At 39.9% G+C, this 18193-nt stretch overlaps 1 protein-coding gene across 4 annotated transcripts in view; it reads right to left on the bottom strand.

Annotated features, from left to right (window-relative positions):
- Positions 1-18193, bottom strand: part of LOC307015503 (uncharacterized protein) — a 30763-nt gene that overhangs the window by 7854 nt on the left and 4716 nt on the right. For 3 of the 4 annotated variants that reach the window (XM_079644154.1, XM_079644156.1, XM_079644155.1), the window contains exons 4-33: positions 17558-17714; positions 16430-16457; positions 15217-15316; positions 14403-14438; positions 13870-13962; positions 13594-13657; positions 13397-13495; positions 12504-12647; positions 11728-11823; positions 11525-11643; positions 10854-11006; positions 9704-9877; positions 9441-9614; positions 8930-9044; positions 8547-8734; positions 7920-8041; positions 7474-7543; positions 7139-7299; positions 6547-6655; positions 5970-6101; positions 5683-5889; positions 4776-4913; positions 4584-4707; positions 3851-4022; positions 3092-3304; positions 2528-2672; positions 1785-1991; positions 1071-1175; positions 650-802; positions 76-324 (exon numbers count right to left, since the gene is read on the bottom strand). In XM_079644154.1, the coding sequence (XP_079500280.1) occupies positions 76-324; positions 650-802; positions 1071-1175; positions 1785-1991; positions 2528-2672; positions 3092-3304; positions 3851-4022; positions 4584-4707; positions 4776-4913; positions 5683-5889; positions 5970-6101; positions 6547-6655; positions 7139-7299; positions 7474-7543; positions 7920-8041; positions 8547-8734; positions 8930-9044; positions 9441-9614; positions 9704-9877; positions 10854-11006; positions 11525-11643; positions 11728-11823; positions 12504-12647; positions 13397-13495; positions 13594-13657; positions 13870-13962; positions 14403-14438; positions 15217-15316; positions 16430-16457; positions 17558-17714 (4047 nt within the window). Of the gene's footprint in view, positions 1-75; positions 325-649; positions 803-1070; positions 1176-1784; positions 1992-2527; positions 2673-3091; positions 3305-3850; positions 4023-4583; positions 4708-4775; positions 4914-5682; positions 5890-5969; positions 6102-6546; positions 6656-7138; positions 7300-7473; positions 7544-7919; positions 8042-8546; positions 8735-8929; positions 9045-9440; positions 9615-9703; positions 9878-10853; positions 11007-11524; positions 11644-11727; positions 11824-12503; positions 12648-13396; positions 13496-13593; positions 13658-13869; positions 13963-14402; positions 14439-15216; positions 15317-16429; positions 16458-16562; positions 17524-17557; positions 17715-18193 lie in introns of those variants that run through there. The other variant, XM_079644157.1, reaches the window with a different exon arrangement.

Below are 18193 nucleotides of genomic sequence, written 5' to 3'. Positions count from 1 at the left end.
CTGTTGAAATGGGCCATATAAGTAGCCTTGCCTCAGCTATGAAAAACAATAAAGTTATATTTATTTTTTAAACACCTGGTCGAACTTCTTCTGCCTCTTCTCCAGGTTGGAGACGGCCTGCCGCTGTCCGTCCAGGTCCATCAGCACGTCCTCCAGCTCCTGCTGCATGCGGCTGCGACTCTTGTCCAGCTTATCGTAGGCCGCCGCCTTCTCCTCGTACTCGCTGCTGGCCGCCTCCAGGTCGCGCTGCAGACGCTTCTTCCCCTCCTCCAGCATCTCCACCGCCCCCGAAGCCTCCTCCAGCTTCTTCTTGTAGTCTGACAGCTGACATGAGGAGAAGGGTGAGAGAAAACTTGAACATTTACATGTCTTCAGTTGTAACCTTCAATGTAGCCAAGTACAGAAAAAGAAGAAGCTTAAAGGTAATACAAACGGGTTTTTGAGAGATTGTAAGAAAATGTATTGGCATCTATAAAGTTGATTTTGAATAATTAGTTTGGGTGTTATTTTAAATGTAATACTTGAACTACATTTTACTGATTTAATATACTTAATTACTTTTAGTTATGATATATTTTCAATGCATGGCTTTGACTTCTAACAGCATTTTCTCTGTACTCTCCTCACCGACAGTTAGACAGTCACTGACCTGCATGCTGAGGCTGGAGAGCTGCCTCTCCACGGCCCTCTTGCCCTCCATCTCCTCCTCCAGCTGCTCCATCAGGCTGTTCCTGTCCTCCTCCATCTGACGCAGACGCCCCGACACATTCAGCTTCTGACGGGTCTCCTCCGACAGCAGCTCCTGCAGGAGAAGGAGGGGGAAAGAAAGGTGTCAGCAACCTTTTTGGTCCAGACAAAATATCTCCAAAATTACCTTAAAAAAAAAAAACACGTACTGTACAACGCAGACTGTACTTTCTGAAAAATATCTATTGTGGGACAACTTCATATAAATAAGACCACTCCCATTTAAGAGACAAGAAATTCCCCACTTGTACAATAGCTTGTAATGCTTCACTTCAAGAGCACCTTCATGACATTTAGAGCAATCTTTATGTAAACCCCCCCACCTGTGCGTCCTGCAGCTGGGAGGACAGACTGGAGACGTCTTTGCTCAGCTTGATGTTCTTCCCCTCCGCATCGTTCAGCAGACCGGTCACACCGTCCAGCTCCATCTGACGGAGGCCGAGCAAACGAGAAGATAGATCAAATAAGAAGATAAATAAAGTCTCTAATATACGGTTTTATATATACTGTCCACATTATAAATAATCTCGCAGCGGTAAAACCAGGACTAACTCCTGGTTGCAATTACCAAAGAAAGAAAATACAAGATCACACTAAAACCCACAAAAGAACAAAGTCAAATCAAAGCATCCTGCTTAACACTTAAATGCACTTATATCAGCAGATCTTCAAACAAACATGAATTAAACAAAAAATGATAATATATATACAAATATTTTTGAAATGGAGTAAAGGAAAAATAAACGCTTAATATGATCACCTTATAATCTCTACACTAAATGTTCTTTTACAATGTAACTAATGAACAAAACAACCTAAACTTCATAAACTTTGTCCAACTTTTCAAATCATTTTAGAATTTAGAAATTGATTTGCAATATGTCCTTTTAACTAATTAATAATATAACCGTCTATCTCAGTAAAAAAAACAAGTTTGTTCAAAGAAATCTCTTGGAAACAGCAAGAACAATAAAGAAATATTGATATTTTTCTTTAATTGTTTGTGATATACGGCATTGTTTATTTATTTATCTCACAGTCATCTTGGAGACCCGCTCCCCCAGCTCGGTCCTCTGCCGCTCGCTCTCGCTGAAGCGTCCGTTCAGGTCGTTGAGCTGCGCCTCCGCCTTCTTCTTCTTGTGCTCCACGTCCTGCTTGGAGCTGCCGAGGGAGCGCAGGTCAGCGCTGAGGTCCGCCTGCTCCTTCTCCAGAGCCTGCTTCGCCTTCTCCAGACCCGCTCTCACCTGGGGGCAGAGAGGGGGGGGGGGTTCATGACACACTGCTCCTCCCTAAATATATCTTTATTGATTAAAAGGAAGCAGGCCTGAGAAAGTAATTCAAACCACCTTCATCAAATATCATTATCTTTCATTTGTTCATTCTTTATTTCAGTCATCACGTGTGTTTATATTGCTACTTTTATAAACGCATTCTCCATAAAAACAGTTGAAACTACACCAGGTGAACTCTAAAATATAGTTAACGTGGAAATATAGGGCCACATTTTAAGTATTTCTCAACTAGAAGTGAGAACATATTTTGTAATTAATGCAATTTGAGTAAACTGACCCCTTTAATATCAGAGCGAGGAAATGTTGTGTCCCAGGTATGCATCAGTGTGTGTGTGTGTGTGTGTGTGTGTGTGTGTGTGTGTGTGTGTGTGTGTGTGTGTGTGTGTGTGTGTGTGTGTGTGTGTGTGTGTGTGTGTGTGTGTGTGTGTGTGTGTGTGTGTGTGTGTGTGTGTGTGTGTGTGTGTGTGTGTGTGTGTGTGTGAGAGTACCCTCTTGGCCTGCTCCAGCTGCTCGTTGAGCTCCTCCACAGCCTGGCTGTGTTTCTGTCGGAGGTCCTGGACCTGAGCCTCGTGGCCCCGGCCCTCGTCCTCCGTGGCTTTCTTCAGCAGGGCCACTTCCTGCTCACGCTTCGCCCTGTCAGGTACAAATACACACATACGACGTACAATAAATACACACACAACACTACACATCTGGGGTCACAGCGGTCTCTTTTTATGCAGATGAAACCCTTTTTTATTCTTCTGCACAATCTTAGAAAGAAGCTGTTTTTAACATTGTTTAACACAGATTTTAATATTTAATATTTGCTTTAAATGAATTACCTTTAATGTTATCACCGTAAAGAGTGCAAGGATTAAGCTATGATCTGTTTGAACAAATATATAGAATATTTATTTTATCTTAAAAGTCCTAGGCCATTATAAATGTAAACTCCTTCAGATGTTGCCATTTTGTAAGTGTACCTGGTTACAAACTTTGAAATGACACATATACCGTGATAGAAGACTTTGACCACACAGTAGACCCCCCCCCCCCCCACTGGTACCCACCGCAGCTCCTGCTGTGCGGCGGTGGTGTCCAGGCTGTCCTCCAGCTCGGTGCGGAGAGCGTTCAGCTCCTCTCCCAGATCCCTCCGGGCCGCCTCCACCTTCCCCCGGGCCCCCCTCTCCGCCTCCAGGTCCTCCTGCAGCTCTGAGAGAAGAGCCTCCAGCTCCCGGACTCGCTTCACCGCCGCGCCGCGCTGATTACACTCCTCCTCCAGCCTGGGGACACAGGGAAGGTTCTGATAACGTTTCTAATATCTTCACATCAAACTAAGCATTAAGGACTTTTATGTAGAAACATCTCAGTGAGTTGGCTGCTAAGACACACTAAGGGCTCTGTTCTGTTTCTTGTAAACAGTTTGTTTAAACATATGCTCACTCACTATGAGAGACCACACAAATCCACGCACTAGAGATCTGCAGTGTCATAGAATATAGTTGTTTTGCGTTAGTTGTCTCACTTATCACTCTCTTAACCTGCCAGGTCAAAATGGTTCTGGCCGTCAACTTCTATAAAAAAGTACCCAGCAGGTTTAGACCAATATAAGCCTGAATTCAGGAGGAAATCTTTAGATCTTTGTGTCGGGAAAAGACTGTTACATTATCTTTACATATAAATAAACAGAATACAGTATCAACACCTGTTATAACTCCGGAATGTTTCCTTTAGCGCCCCTCCCAGGATAATCTTTACATGTTTAGTTCCACTGCTGATCATTCTGTGTAACACCGTGTTGAACTGTTATCTGAACCTCCCCAGTTTACCGGGCCTGCGTGGCCTCCAGCTCCTCCTCCTTGGCAGCCAGCTGGGCTCGGAGCTCTGCCAGTTGGTTCTGCAGGTCGGCGTTCTGCTCCTGGAGGTCGGCCAGCTCCGCCTCCACCTTCCTCTTCGCCTTCTCCACGTCCTGACGGCCCCTCTCCTCCTTCTTCATACGCACTGCAGCAGAGAGGAAAACAGTGTCACTGACCTTTTATTAAGGTTCATTATACAAAAACTGATTTTTAAGGTCATCAAGTCTTGTGAGTCCCCTTATTTGTTTCAAATCACTGGTCCCCTAGAGTGGTGCACCTGAGAAGAAATTGGATTGTACAGCCTCGAAAATACAATGCAAGTTATCTTTTGTCGGCTAAATCTCACCTACAAAATTCCAAAATGGGATTTTAGCCTTTGCAGACCATTTCCGTGCACAAAGAAATACATATAACACACTACAGGAAAGGAAAACCCCCCAAAGGCATAATATGGGCCCTTTCTTTTCAGTACATGTACACAGTCAAATGGCTTGGGATCAAAAAAGCAAGCAGACATATTTCTTTAGAAGTAAAACTTTTATGATTGCTGGTGCCTTTACTGTGTTTGTGTCTGTTACTGTGTGCTTTTATCCATTCCGCTGTCTCCCTTAAAAAAAGATCCTTAATCTCATTTGGACTTTTCCATTTAACTGCAAAATAAAGCGCCATTAAGGAATAGAGTATTGTGAGTGCTTTGCTGCCTCACCCTCCAGGTCTGAGATCATGGACTCATGCTTGGTTTTGAGTTTGGTCAGATTCTTGGACTTCTCCTCCTCCTCGGTCAGGTTGGAGTTCATGTCCGACATCCTCTCCTCCAGAAGCTTTCTCTCCTGAAAACACACAACAGTAAAGATTGCATTGTGCTATCTACCTAGCAAACCTTCCAGAGTGTTTGTACCTTCTGCAGCTTGTTGTTCTGGTCCTCCATCACCAGAACGTCCTCCTCCAGTTTCTTCACTTTCCCCTCCACAGACACTTTCTCCAGCTGCAGCTTCTGACAGGAGTCCTCCTGCTCCGCGATGTGGGCCTCCATCAGCTGCAGAGAAAACAGCGGGACATTACAGTTTGGATAATGCCAAGTAGGTGTAAGCTTGGTCTAGTGAATTGGTCGATACATAGCATCAAAATAGCAGGATAAGAGCCAAAAATGAATATTTTAAAAGCTTCACATTCATATTTCCTCATAGGACCAAGCATCGAACCTGGGGGGACAGAGCCTTCTCTGTCGCTGCCCCCTCCCTCTGGAACTCACTCCCCAAACACATCTGTAACTTCACCGATATCACCATGTTCAAAGCACAAATAAAAACTCAACTTTACAGAACTGCTTTTAATCTGTAATTAATGGTGTGTTTTATATTTTAATTTAATTTTAAGTGTGTGTTTTAATTATGTTTTTTAATGAATTTTTACTCTGAAAAGTGTCTGAGTTTCCAGAAAAGCGCTCTATAAATTAAAAGCATTATTATTATTATTACTATTATGATTAATAAACACGTGTAAAAATAAGAATATGATAATTACTATGAGAAAATATATATAGTATATTTAGACAATAACATTTTGTAATTTCACAGTTTTTTTTTTAAACAATGTCTCTCTGTCTTAGTTTATCAGAATTGTTATGACTATGATTATTAATATAATAATTAATTTATACCAATAATATATTATTATTATATTATTATTCGTATTATTATTATTATTATTATTATTATACTATGTTATTTTTATATAATATTTGTATTGTTGTTGTTATTAATATTGTTGTTATTATTATTATTAAAATAGTGCTGTGCCCCCACCTGCAGCTGCTGCTCCGTCTCCTTCCTCTCCTGCGTCAGGGCGTGGCTGCGGTCCTCCTCCTCCTCCAGCCGGGCCTCCATCTCGTGCAGCACCTCCTCCAGCTCCTGCTTCTTGGTCTCCAGCCGCACCTTCATCTCCTCCGCCTCGGCGTATAACTCCGTCTCCGCCTGGAGCTTCGTCTCCAGCAGGGTGCGCTCCTCCATCAGCTACAAACACACACTTCAGTCACTTCAGGATCTTCTAAAGTTCAAATCTAATCTAAATTGATTAAACGATTTTCTCTCACCTGGGTGTGTTTCTGCGAGATGTCTTTCAGCTCCGCCTCAGACTTCAACGCCACCTCCTTCGCCGACTTGAGCTCGTCATCTTTCTGACCCATCTCCTCTTCCTGTCTGGTGACCTGCAGCAGGGGCTTCACCTGGAACACACACACACACACACACACACACACACACACACACACACACACACACACACACACACACACACACACACACACACACACACACACACAGAGAGACATTTACATTTTGAATATACACTTCATGGTTTTCTTACAGTCTCTTCTGAAATCATACTTTTATTGTAAAGCATTTTCAGTTTGTTTAATTGTTTTTTTATTTCTTGTTTAATTTGTAAATTAATTTGTAATTGTTCTCTTTACGCAGGCCGATTACTTATTATGCAGCACTTTTTTTTTACAATTGATACTTCAGGAATATCATTTATTTGTATTGTTATATATTGATATATTATTTTTCTGAAATAAAAACAGGGATAATGAATAATGGAGAATACCTCTTTGTTAATCTTATATCTGAAACACTTAAAGACAAAACGTTGCTCTGATAAAGGTGTGTAACCTTGGTGAAGAGCCTCCACCACTGCCAGTTCTTCAGTTTGAGGTAACAGGCGCAGTTTCTCTGGATCACCTTCATCGCTGTCAGCTGCTGCTGCCTTTTATTGAACGCTCTGAAAACACACAAATGAATAATATGATATGAGCTGCAAAAGGTTGAAGATGTATTCAGAATTCAGCAAAAATGGCCAAATAACTAAGTAATTTTGATCAGGTTAATTTAAGATGTTATTACTTCATGCATTTTCACATTATTATTTCAATATTAGATGCTACACATCCGAATATGCAGAGTAACACAAGTTGTCTGATAGCTGTAAATGAAAAGTGGAGTGCAGTAGTGACACAAAATTGAAATACTCAAGTACAAGTACCTCAGATTTATTTTATATTTAATAAGTACTTAGTTCCTTAATCTAAATTCTTTGCACATACCTCTGACAATTTTGCACAGCACTTTAATTGTTAAACCTGCAGAGCGATTAACTTTGTATTGACATATACTGTACATCATTTTTAATGTTAAGGTTTTCACCAATACTCTAAAATAAATTCCTCATATGTGAAAGTGTAGTGTCTCAATATGTTTCTCTTACTTGCGGGCCAGGAAGCCTCGTGCTTGTGCCTGGAAAGCGATGATGACGACGGTCAGTTTGAGGTCGCGCTCCTCCTCCAGCTGGGCCAGCACTCCGGTCCTGAAGAACATCTTACTCTGCCCGATGCGGAACAGGTTGGGGTCCAGGTCCAGGTGCTTCACCTGCAGGAGGAGAGGAGAGGGAGGACAGGGGAATAACTGCTTATTATACCTCCTAATTCCGCTAAATCCATATTCAAAAGACCTGCACAGGAGCTGTTAATGTGGACATCCTCTGACTTTCATTTTAACACTGAATGTATGCATAAAAAAAAGCATTAATAATACAAAACGTACCATCAGACAGCACGCCTGCTTCCCGTCCATGAAGCCTTTTGGGATGGCGCTGGCAGCCAGAATCTCATATCTGCAAACAGAGAAACACATTTGTTTTCATTTTGCCGTGACATTTATTAATTAAAAAAAGTAAAAACACTTTTTGTGGACCCTGTCCAATTGATGCTTTTGGTTATTTTATTTATTTAATTGGAAAATGTCTACATCTGTGTTTTCCTCCAGTGGTCTAAGTGAGGAAGTGCAAAACCATGTTTAAATGAATAGACAAACACTTTTCCCATCAGGATGTCTGCTCTGCATACTATCTTTACAAATGTAATGCTTACTGTAGGCTGCTATAGTAAGGGTGTTGTTTATACTATTATTCACATTTCTATTAACATTAGCACACAAATAATATAGTTATGGAACCTCCAAAGAACACTAACAGTGAGGGGTCTGCTCACCGCTGTCTGAACTCCTGGAACACGATGCGGTTGGGGAAGCCCTGCCTGCAGATGCGGATGCCCTCCAGCACGCCGTTACAGCGGAGCTGCTCCAGCACCAGGTTGGAGTCCATCTTCCCCGCCTGCAGCAGCAGCAGCAGCAGCAGCAGCAGCAGCAGCAGCACACTCAGTCAACACACCGCAGCTTCAGCTCAAATACAATCATTGTTCGGGGTGTATATAGGGAGATGTAACGTAGCATGTCACCTCAACTCGTATGCATCACTAGGGACCTATTGTGCTTTCTAATTATTATTTTTTTCAATCCCACTTTCTTATACAAATGGAATTGCAAAATGTTCTTGTTTTCAACTATTATTCAAAAGATTCATGAGTTCTTTCATTAACATGCTATCTTACTGGTTCCAGGCACACAAATACATTCTGGAAATGCATTTGTAAGCTATGATTGGATGATAGGACTGAATTATTTAAAAGACTAAGTGAAAAGTCAGTCTTTTGATGCTGATACTTTTGTCCTCCGAGGACCTCTGATCAACTTTTTCAAGCTTAACATTTAACTTCCTTGTAGATATAAAAAATTGGATTAATAAAAACATAGCTTTATAAAGGTTTGAAGCTTCCTACCCTCTTCTCGTGGTTGGGGATGATGCAGCGGACGAAGTTGGGCTGCGTGTTGTGCAGCGTGGTCATCAGTTTCCCCAGAGACTCCTTGTACAGCTGACCCACCGTGCGAAACATCCCCTTCTTAGATTTAGTGGGAGCTGAGCTCTCCGACATCTTGGTCATCGTCTCCAGTCCCACCACACGGTCCACTGACGGCAACAAATACATACTGATTTTATACCGATTTCTAACTCATAACTGAGCTATATTTACTAATGAAATGATTATTTGAGGGTTAAAAACGGGTGCTTTGTTGATTATTGTAGGTTTTATTACAGCTCTTATGTGATGTAAGATGACTTTGAGTGTCATTGCATGTTATTACTATTTATTTCGATACCAACCATCTTTCCAGAGGTCCTGGATGAAGTTGCTGGAGGAGACTTTGAGCAGCGCCGTCACGTTGTCGTTCAGGGGGTCCATGTTCTTAGTCAGCCAGCTGGCTGCGTTATATTCAACCTTCAAACATAATGGAAGAGCGTTGATGGTGATCAGGATGCGGTTAATCTATATTGTTCAACATATTTCATGAGGAATCCCTCAGCTACAAAACCAATTACTGTTGAGAGTAAAGTCCAAATAAGGGTTTAAAAATTCATGTTTTGTCACAATCTATCGAAAGGTTGTATATTTCTAGACAACCAATATACCTGATGCAAAATGTCATGAAAACATTACTTTATGGAGAAAAAGAAACACTTAATGCAGTGTGGCTCATTGATGTGTGTTTTAGTAGTTTTTGGAAAAATAATATAGCTTTGTGGCGCAGAGAAGGAACTTCTATAGGGATAGCAATATACTATTTTTTGACAAAAAGGAAAACGTTGTCAGGTTTTTTGTCTGAAAGGCCCTCACATTGCCGGCGTAGTGCATGACAGTGAATATCAGTTTGTCTTTGTGTTGTTTGGCTTTGGAGAACTTGACGTGGCCGGTGTGTGTGTTCAGCAGCTTCTCCACGAAGGAGACGTCGGTGGCTTTGGGGAACCAGCACTCCTCGTCCAGCAGGGCCAGGATACCGGGGGGGTTGTTCTGCAGGACAGAGACACACACAGAGGCTTAGCTTAGGAAACATCTTATCTTTGTTTCTGTTGGGTTTTAGGTAAGGACCGGTGACTGACCGCCCTCTCGATGAGCTCGATGCAGGGCTGCAGGTCCAGTCCGAAGTCGATGAAGCTCCACTCGATGCCCTCCCTCTTGTACTCCTCCTGCTCCAGCACGAACATGGTGTGGTTGAAGAGCTGCTGCAGCCGCTCGTTGGTGTAGTTGATGCACAGCTGCTCGAAGGAGTTGTCCTGAGGCGCAGAAACATTACAGTGGTTAGGAAACAGTGTGAATACTACCAGTGATAGTAAGTAATCCAACAATGAATAAAATTATGTCAATGTATGTTTTCATTAGGGGTGGGGCAAATAATCGATACAGCAGTGGCGAGCCGTCTCTGAGGGCCTAAGATATTCTAAAGTATAATATTTGAAAACATTAAAAACATTTTAAAAAATATTTTTCATTTGTTTTACCTTTTATAATTTTCGAATCATAAATCTAATCGATAGATTTATGATCGATAGATTTATGATTAGCATAAGTTTGTTCATGATGGCTCATGTCAGTGATAGTGATGACATTGTTGTGAAATTATTAACCGAGTCATTTTCAAGATTGAGTTACAATGATAAACTGGAGCGGCAAAGGACCAGCTGCATGACCCCGCCATCATGTGCTTCATCCAAAAGGACAGGAGGATGGATAGGATAACTTTTCTTTTTTTTCGAGGGAAGGGGGTGGTCAGAGGGCCTAGGTATAAAAGTCACGGCTCGCCACTGCGATACAGCATATATTGCGATACTGTGAATGGCGATATTGTATCGATACACGGACGCGAAGTATCGGTATTTTATTATATAAACGTTTCATTTTGCAAATCCAAATTAAAGTTTTTGGTAACAATTGCTTTTTCAAATCACTGGTGCTGAACTTTTTCTTGTGCGGTCATGGCCATGGGTAAAGTCATTGAGATTGGCGCAGGAAGTTAGTCAAAAAAAAGATGGAGTCAGCGAGGAAAGAAATCAGAAATGCTTATTTGGGATTTTTTAACCAGGAAGGGAAGACGCAATCGCAATATATCGCAATATATCGCAATATATCGCATCACAATACTTAGCAAATCGTAGAATCGCAATACTATTGTATCATGGCTTAAGTATCGCGATAGTATCGTATTGTGGGGAGCCTGGTGATTCCCACCCCTAGTTTTAATAAAGCGTTCACCTCAAAGATCTCAAAGCCAGCGATGTCCAGGATGCCGAGGAAGGAGGACGACTGCCTCTTGCTCTTGTTCAGAGTCTTGTTCACTCTCGCCAGGATCCAACGGAACAGACGCTCATACATCGCCTTAGCCAGAGCCTCCACCGCAAAGTCAGCCTGAGGAGGAGGAGGAGGAGGGGGAGGAAGAAGAGGAGTAGGAGGAGGTGGAGGAGGAGGAGGAGGGGGAGGAAGAAAAGGGAATTCTGAAGGTGGACATGTTTTAATTTCACCCAGAACTTAAAAAAGTAAAGACTTATTTTTATGCAGAAATTGCCACTATCGGGAAATGTGTGACATTTATCCAAGAGGCTTTTTTTTAAAGTATCAACTATGTCTAGATTTCGCAATGCAACATCAGAAAAAACAGGATTACAAAAATCATACTTTCCGTTTATCATTTCTTTAGAATTTTTAAATATAGATTTTTGAATAATTATTTGTATATTTGTGTTGCTCCAACATTGACCCTTTAATACTCAAGAAATATTTAATTCATGTCTTTAATTTTTTGAGAGTAAGTGCTTCCATATTTTCCCAGTTTTGCCACATGAGCTTTTCATAAAATAAAAAATAAAATATTACAAATGTACCTTGAAATCATATTTGAGTTTTAATTGCGTCAGTTTTTCCATTACCTGCTGCTTAGTCTGCGCCTTCTGCACCACCTCGCGGCCCACCTTGATGCGGGGGTTGAGGATGGCGCGGGTGAAGTCGGTGATGTTGATGCCCTGCAGGTGACACAGCTTCTGTGCAGCTGGGGTTGATGGGTAACAGAAAGTCAGAGACGTTTGAAACATACATTTACCAACAGTGCTGGTGGTGTGTTTAAAAAGGTTACCGGTGTCGTCGGGCATGGTGGCCTGCTCGCTGCTCCTCTCCTTCTCAAACTTGACGTTGCCCAGCTGGAGCACGGTGGACACCACTTTCATCATCCCTGCAGGAGGAAGGACATCAAGACGGTGCAGGAATTTACAGAAATGTTAAAGAAGTCCAAAAACAGTTTCCACCTCATACAAGTAATGAGATTACAATTTTATAGCTGGTAAATCCAGTGGAGAAATGTAACTAAATACATTTACTCAAGTACTGTACTTAAGTTCTATTTTGACATGATGGTACTTTACTTGAGTATATTTAGTTTAGGCTACTTATACTTTTATTCCACCACATTTCAGGGAATAGTGTATTTGATATAACACATCTATTTATCATTAATAGTTTTTTACATATAAAAGGCTTTAGGATATGTACTGTACTACTAATTTACCTGGTGCTTTACATAGTATCTCAAATGCCTCCACATTAACAACATTCAAGCATGCGTGAGTGATAATAACAGTATAATATAGTATTCTATAATAATATATAACTGTGATCAATCTATTTTGAATACTGAGTACTTTTAGCTCATAATACCTCTGTACCTTCACTTAAGGGTATTTTTTTATTTCGGGACTTAACTTTTAATGGAATATTAACACCATTTTCTTCCTGCTTTTACTAAAGGAGGATCTGAGTACTTATTCCACCTCTAAGTCAAACCAAATATTTGTTGTAAGATCTATTCATAGAGAGAAATTGTGTATTGTTGGAGTTTTGGAGAGCCCTCTGTACCTATCCTCTCCTCCTCGGTGAAGCCCATGATCTCCATGGCCTCGAGAGTCTCCAGAAACATCTCGTCGTCCTCCTGACCCGGGATCTCCACGTGTCCAGCCACCAGGAAGCGGTACGCGCTGAAGTCCTCCAGCAGGAGCTCCTCTGCACACACATTATAATATTTACATTTTAATCTATTAAAAACTGAACTCTTGGATCCGTGTGTGAGAAATTAAAGTGGCATTCAGTAGGATCAATGGATAATAAATACAAATAATTATTCTTAAAATGTATAATTATGAATGTATTTATGATGCAAATAAATGCTTAACTGAAAAATAAAGTACCATTGTTTTAAGAACTCCTGGCCCCAGTGAAGCCCAAACGTCTTCAATATGAAATACATAAGCAATTGAATAATAATGTAAATGAATTGTATTAAATGTATAAATGAAACAATTTGTAAAACTATCCTTTTTTGTTATTACTTTTATTTGATTATTTCCAAAAGTTATTTTGACTATTCTTGTCTTCATAAAAACATCTTCTTCTTTAATTAATGAGATTATTGTTTATTTATTTTTTACAAAAGTGCACATTTTTTATTCTTCTTATTTTAAATGATTTATCATGAAATTCAAAAGATATTGAGAGGAACAAATATTTAAAAAACAAAACAACATCTGTTTCTTTAATAGGGGTTTTATTTTTTATAAAACATATGCTTTTTAATCTTTATTTTTTTGAATTTCCCACTTTAGCTGCTTGGTGTATTTCTTTGTTGTTTACTCTAAGTTACTCTGACTAATTGCCTCATTAATAAAGTATGGATTTTGAATAAAAGCTGTATTATAATAAAAAAAAAAGGTAAATAATGAACTGTTAAATGTCACAGTGAAAACCCCTCTCACCCTTCAGCTTGTCTTTGGCCCCGGCCACCAGGTAGTAGAAGATGTGAAAGGCTCTCTCTGTGTTTCCCTGCCGGATACAGCGAGACTTCTCTAGCAGGTCTGATCTGGTTAAAAAAAATAACCAGGGCTGGCAAAAATAACACTTTTTATCTATTTCTTTCCAATGTATATTCATATAATAACAAACTAAAGGATACAGGTTTCAATGTTGGCCCCAACAATATATCCGGTCACATCGAAGTTGAGCTTGATGAACTTTCCCTGTGGACAGAAGACAGTTATGATATTAGGATTCCTTTTTTTAAGGACCACGCATAAGATCATTCATCTCATAAAAGGTCATGCCATAAACTGAACATTTCCATCTGCAGAGACTACAAATGTGAGTTTCATGGCGCCATAAATCACTGAGTATATTTCTTTTTTAACGCTGTTCTTGAGTGTTTTTTCAAATAAGGGATTTAACAATTTACAAATCGTGAGGAGTTATCGTTCTTGATGGTTTTTGCATTTCCGAACGCCTCCAGGATGGGGTTAGCCTGCAGCAGCTGCTTCTCCAGCTCCCCCTACAGCACAGAACACATTTGTACATTTACTTAAGTACTTCACTTTCCATTTCAAACTTAAAACAGACTATAAAATCACTTATAAATAATGATATAATATTATAATTAAACAACACAGAAGTAAATAGTTATTTTAAGCTGTGGTTGGTAACATTAAAGTGATAAATGCATTCATTCAAAATCATTTTAATGCAATAATACTTTTACTTTTGGTATCTTTTGAGCATTTAGATGCTGATACTTAAGACTGTCAATGCAGGTAAGTCCTGCGTACAGTCCTAATGATGTACCTGCATTACTTCTTTAACTTGAATTAAAATATATAAATATTTCTATACTGCATATATAATATATCTCTTGATTATTGTGTGTATTCAACAGTAAGATAATAACAGAATTTCAACTATTTATCATGTAAAATTGTGAATTGTTATACTCACGTAGGCCAGAGATCCAGCCTGCTGCTGCTGTGGCTGCTGAAGCAGGAAACAAACAAAAAAAAAAAAAAACTGGTCAGAAACTTTATTTATCTTCATGTAAAAAGTTACATTCTCCAAAAAGTGTCTGCTTAGGGTCTTAAATTAATAAATGATGATAAAAAACACAGATAGGATCATACGCAGCTGAGAGAACAGAAGCTATGACTTTTAATCAGAGCTATGGAGGATGTGTAAGAAGAATCCATTTTTAGTTATAATAGTAACCAGAATTGTTCTAAATTGAGGCATTCTTCATGAAGCAAACCATCATTTTCAAGTGTTTCCAGTAAAGTAACTAATTATAGTACTTCCGGTAAAACATTTTTAGTATTTAACAATAGTTAACAGAAATTACAACATTAAAAGGCTGCATATTAAAAATAAAATGCATCGGAAATATCATTTAGCATTCACTATTAAAGTATACCCCTCGAACTGTACATTAATCAGATTGAGAACGCTTAGCAGTTACCTCTAGGTATTAACATGTTGTGTGACTGCCACTGCCCTTTCGCAACATTTGGCAAACATTTGGCAAACATTTGGCAAACATAATGCGGCTGGGGAAGATCGTCACTTGGCAGAAAGTTAAGATATTTATTAAAATATTTTGGAGATAATGTATCTCACACTATAAGACACATTTTTTATAAAGAGTTACTTTTGTTGTTCTTATAAATGATATTCTGATATATTCAACTTGTATTTGTTATTAGATGTGTTAAGTCATTGTTTAGTAGTAGATTCATTTTCTTCTGGAGGAATCAGCACTCACAGGATTGGCGTCCTTCTTGCCTTTGTGCGAGGATGCGACCACAGCCAGGTACTGGATCACCTTCTTGGTGTTTTCTGTCTTCCCCGCTCCAGACTCACCTCTGGGGGACAGACAGAGGGGGCAGACAGAGGGGGCAGACAGGGGGGGTGGGGGGATACATGAGATGAGGATGGAAGGAGAAAAATAGACTATATTAGAGGGCAGATCATATATTAAATGACAGTTTAAAATGGAGACCGAATGCCAAATAAATACTGTGAAATGAAGCAGGGTATTTTTAAAGATGATATTTTGTGACAATATAAAGTTCCTGAACATTCGATTAGGGATGCAACAAGTAGATGCTCAATCAATAGTTTATTGACTTAAACATGTTATTGTCTTCCATCATAGTAAACTGATTATTTGGGGGATTTTTAAATCTTTTTTCTGTAACAAAAGAAGAATTTTCACAATTTAAAGCATTTTATTAATAATATTAGCTGACATTTTAAAGACTTACGAACTAGGGTGGGTCCCTGGCTATTCTTGAGTTTGTGTGCTATTTTACTTCCACACCATGTAATTCTTTCTGACAAATGGAAAGGAACATTCCAAAACACACATGCAGGTGTTTATATTTCTAACTTTGTGTTTTTGTTTCTGCATCGTTTTTTTGCCTAAATTCACTAGGTAAGCATAAGCAAAACTTGTAACACAAAAAGTGCTGTTGTTATACTGTATGGGTAATCAACCAGGTAAACTTCATGGTGATAGTTACTAGTTTTCCCTTCATTGATGAATATAGCAAACTAATATGTGGGACTTTGGAACTGGACTGTATTAGCATGTTTGCTTTACATCAATTGATTTTGGGAATTGTTGCCTTTAATTCTGTCTAAAAAAATGTTGAATTAGTCATCTCGTTCTTTTGGCGATTATCTAGATGAATTACTTTGAGAAATAAATGATAATATAATTGAAAAAAAAGTCTGTCACATGAATTGGTATGCTAACCGTTAGTTGCAGCCTTACATAAACCTGAACGTACATCCATACAAAATAAGTCACATGGGGACTTGCTTCCCTTTTGGGGACAGAATCTGAATCCCAAAACATAAACAGGAACATGTATTCCAGGAAATGACTATAGGTCTTTGAATTGATAGACACTGTGTGTGCTCACATGCATGGTGCAGTGTGATGGAAAATGGTTTAGTGTGTTTTGACTCACGTGCAGAGAATAGACTGATCCTCACGGTCTGTGGGGGGAGAGAAAGACAGAGGGTGAGAGGGATGTAAGAGGGGGAAGTAATGTGAAATGTTGACTGAGCTGAACTCATTAGTGGAAGCCGGGCTGAACACACCAAACATGAACTCTGAAGGCGGTGCTTCTTCATTCGGACACGAGAGCAAACAGCTCGGAAATCTCGTTCTGAGGGAGATTAGCCTCCATCACTCATATGGTCTAAAAATAGCAGGTGGATGCGGGGCTCCATCGCTGTAATCTGGTCTGCCTGCTCCATGTATGGCTATTCTGGGGCAGAGTGGAAACTACGCAGTTGGTCTGAGGTCAGCGGTGGACCATGAGGCGGCACGCTCCGGGGCTCCAGGCAGGGCTGCTCCCTGCACCATTTCACTTTCATGAAGCAGCTTTCAGTGGGCTATTGTGTCTGTGTGGTGAGGTACTCTAGGAAAAAACTAACTTACGACGGTTGCATTAATAGTTTTCGAGGCATGTTGTGCTATGAATCAGTGTATTTTAAACATTACAAATTCTAAACGTGTGAAAATAGGTAATTCAAAGTTTCAAAACAATTATGAAGAGGTTCGCATAAAAGTAATTAGAAATCAAAATGAGTGCAGTATTGCAGAACATCTTTAACTTCTAAAGGGATACTCCAGCAATTTAGAATAGTTTTCCCTCACATAGAAAAGTTTGTTTTTGTTAGTTATAATATATACAGTGCGTAGGGAGTAGTGCGGCGGTCTAGTGCCTTACAGAAAGGCACTTCGGCATGTCTTAAAACACTCAATCTGGTCAGATCTGCCTCTTGAACCAATGAAAACCATCCCTTAAAGGTAAGCTTAAGTGGCTAGGGAAAACATTTAGGCTTTTTTTTCTCCTATTAGAAAGGACAAAATATGTGTTAATTGTTTTGTAATCTGGTAAATGTACCCTTTGAATGTCAATATCATACATGGTGGTATCGATTCACAAAAGAGGTTTTGCTAAGTTTCACAAATAAAGGGTTATCATTCAGACACGAGCTTTGAAGGCGGGAATGCTGATGATATATACCGTATGTATTTATATACAGTATATATATGTGATTGATCACTGACACACACGCAGAGTTACCCTGCATCATGTTCCTGTAGGCGTTGTCTGTGATGGAGTAGATGTGCGGCGGCACCTCATGGCGTTTCTTGCCCTTATACATCTCGATGATCTTCTCAGAGTAGATGGGCAGCATCTTGTAGGGGTTCACCACCACGCAGAACAGACCAGAGTATGTCTGCGGGAACAGAGAGGAAGTCACAACGTCAGAGCACTGATCATCTCTCTGGTTGTGAAAAGTGATAAACACACTCTGCTGAACAGATTGTCCTGGAACACTGTCCTCCTTATATCATGATTTTCCAAGAACATAGTAGGGACATGGTGTAATAGACACATCAAAAAGGCTTTGTGTATTAATGTTTCATATCAATAAATCCTCAGAACGTGTTTTCCTATACAATTATGTCAGCTTTATCTTGTTTGTTTCCTTTACTTTTAACCTCTCCATGGGCAGACATACATGGAAAAGGCTGCAGCATCTGTCCTACGAAGAAGCAAGGTACACATAATGTTGTACTCTGTTGTAGTTGCTTTGTGTCTTTGTAGACTTTTTTTCAGTCAAGGCCAGGGCGCTCTGGACCTGTGCCTCATAGGACTGTTCGGTAATCCACCAACACATTAGAGGACCGGGGGAAAGGTACAGTTATTTCAGTA

This window comes from Notothenia rossii (genome assembly GCF_949606895.1).
Source record: "Notothenia rossii genome assembly, chromosome: 8".
Lineage (NCBI taxonomy): Eukaryota > Metazoa > Chordata > Actinopteri > Perciformes > Nototheniidae > Notothenia > Notothenia rossii.
The sequence above is the reverse complement of the archived record's forward strand: the minus strand, read 5'-3'. Positions and strand labels throughout refer to the sequence as shown.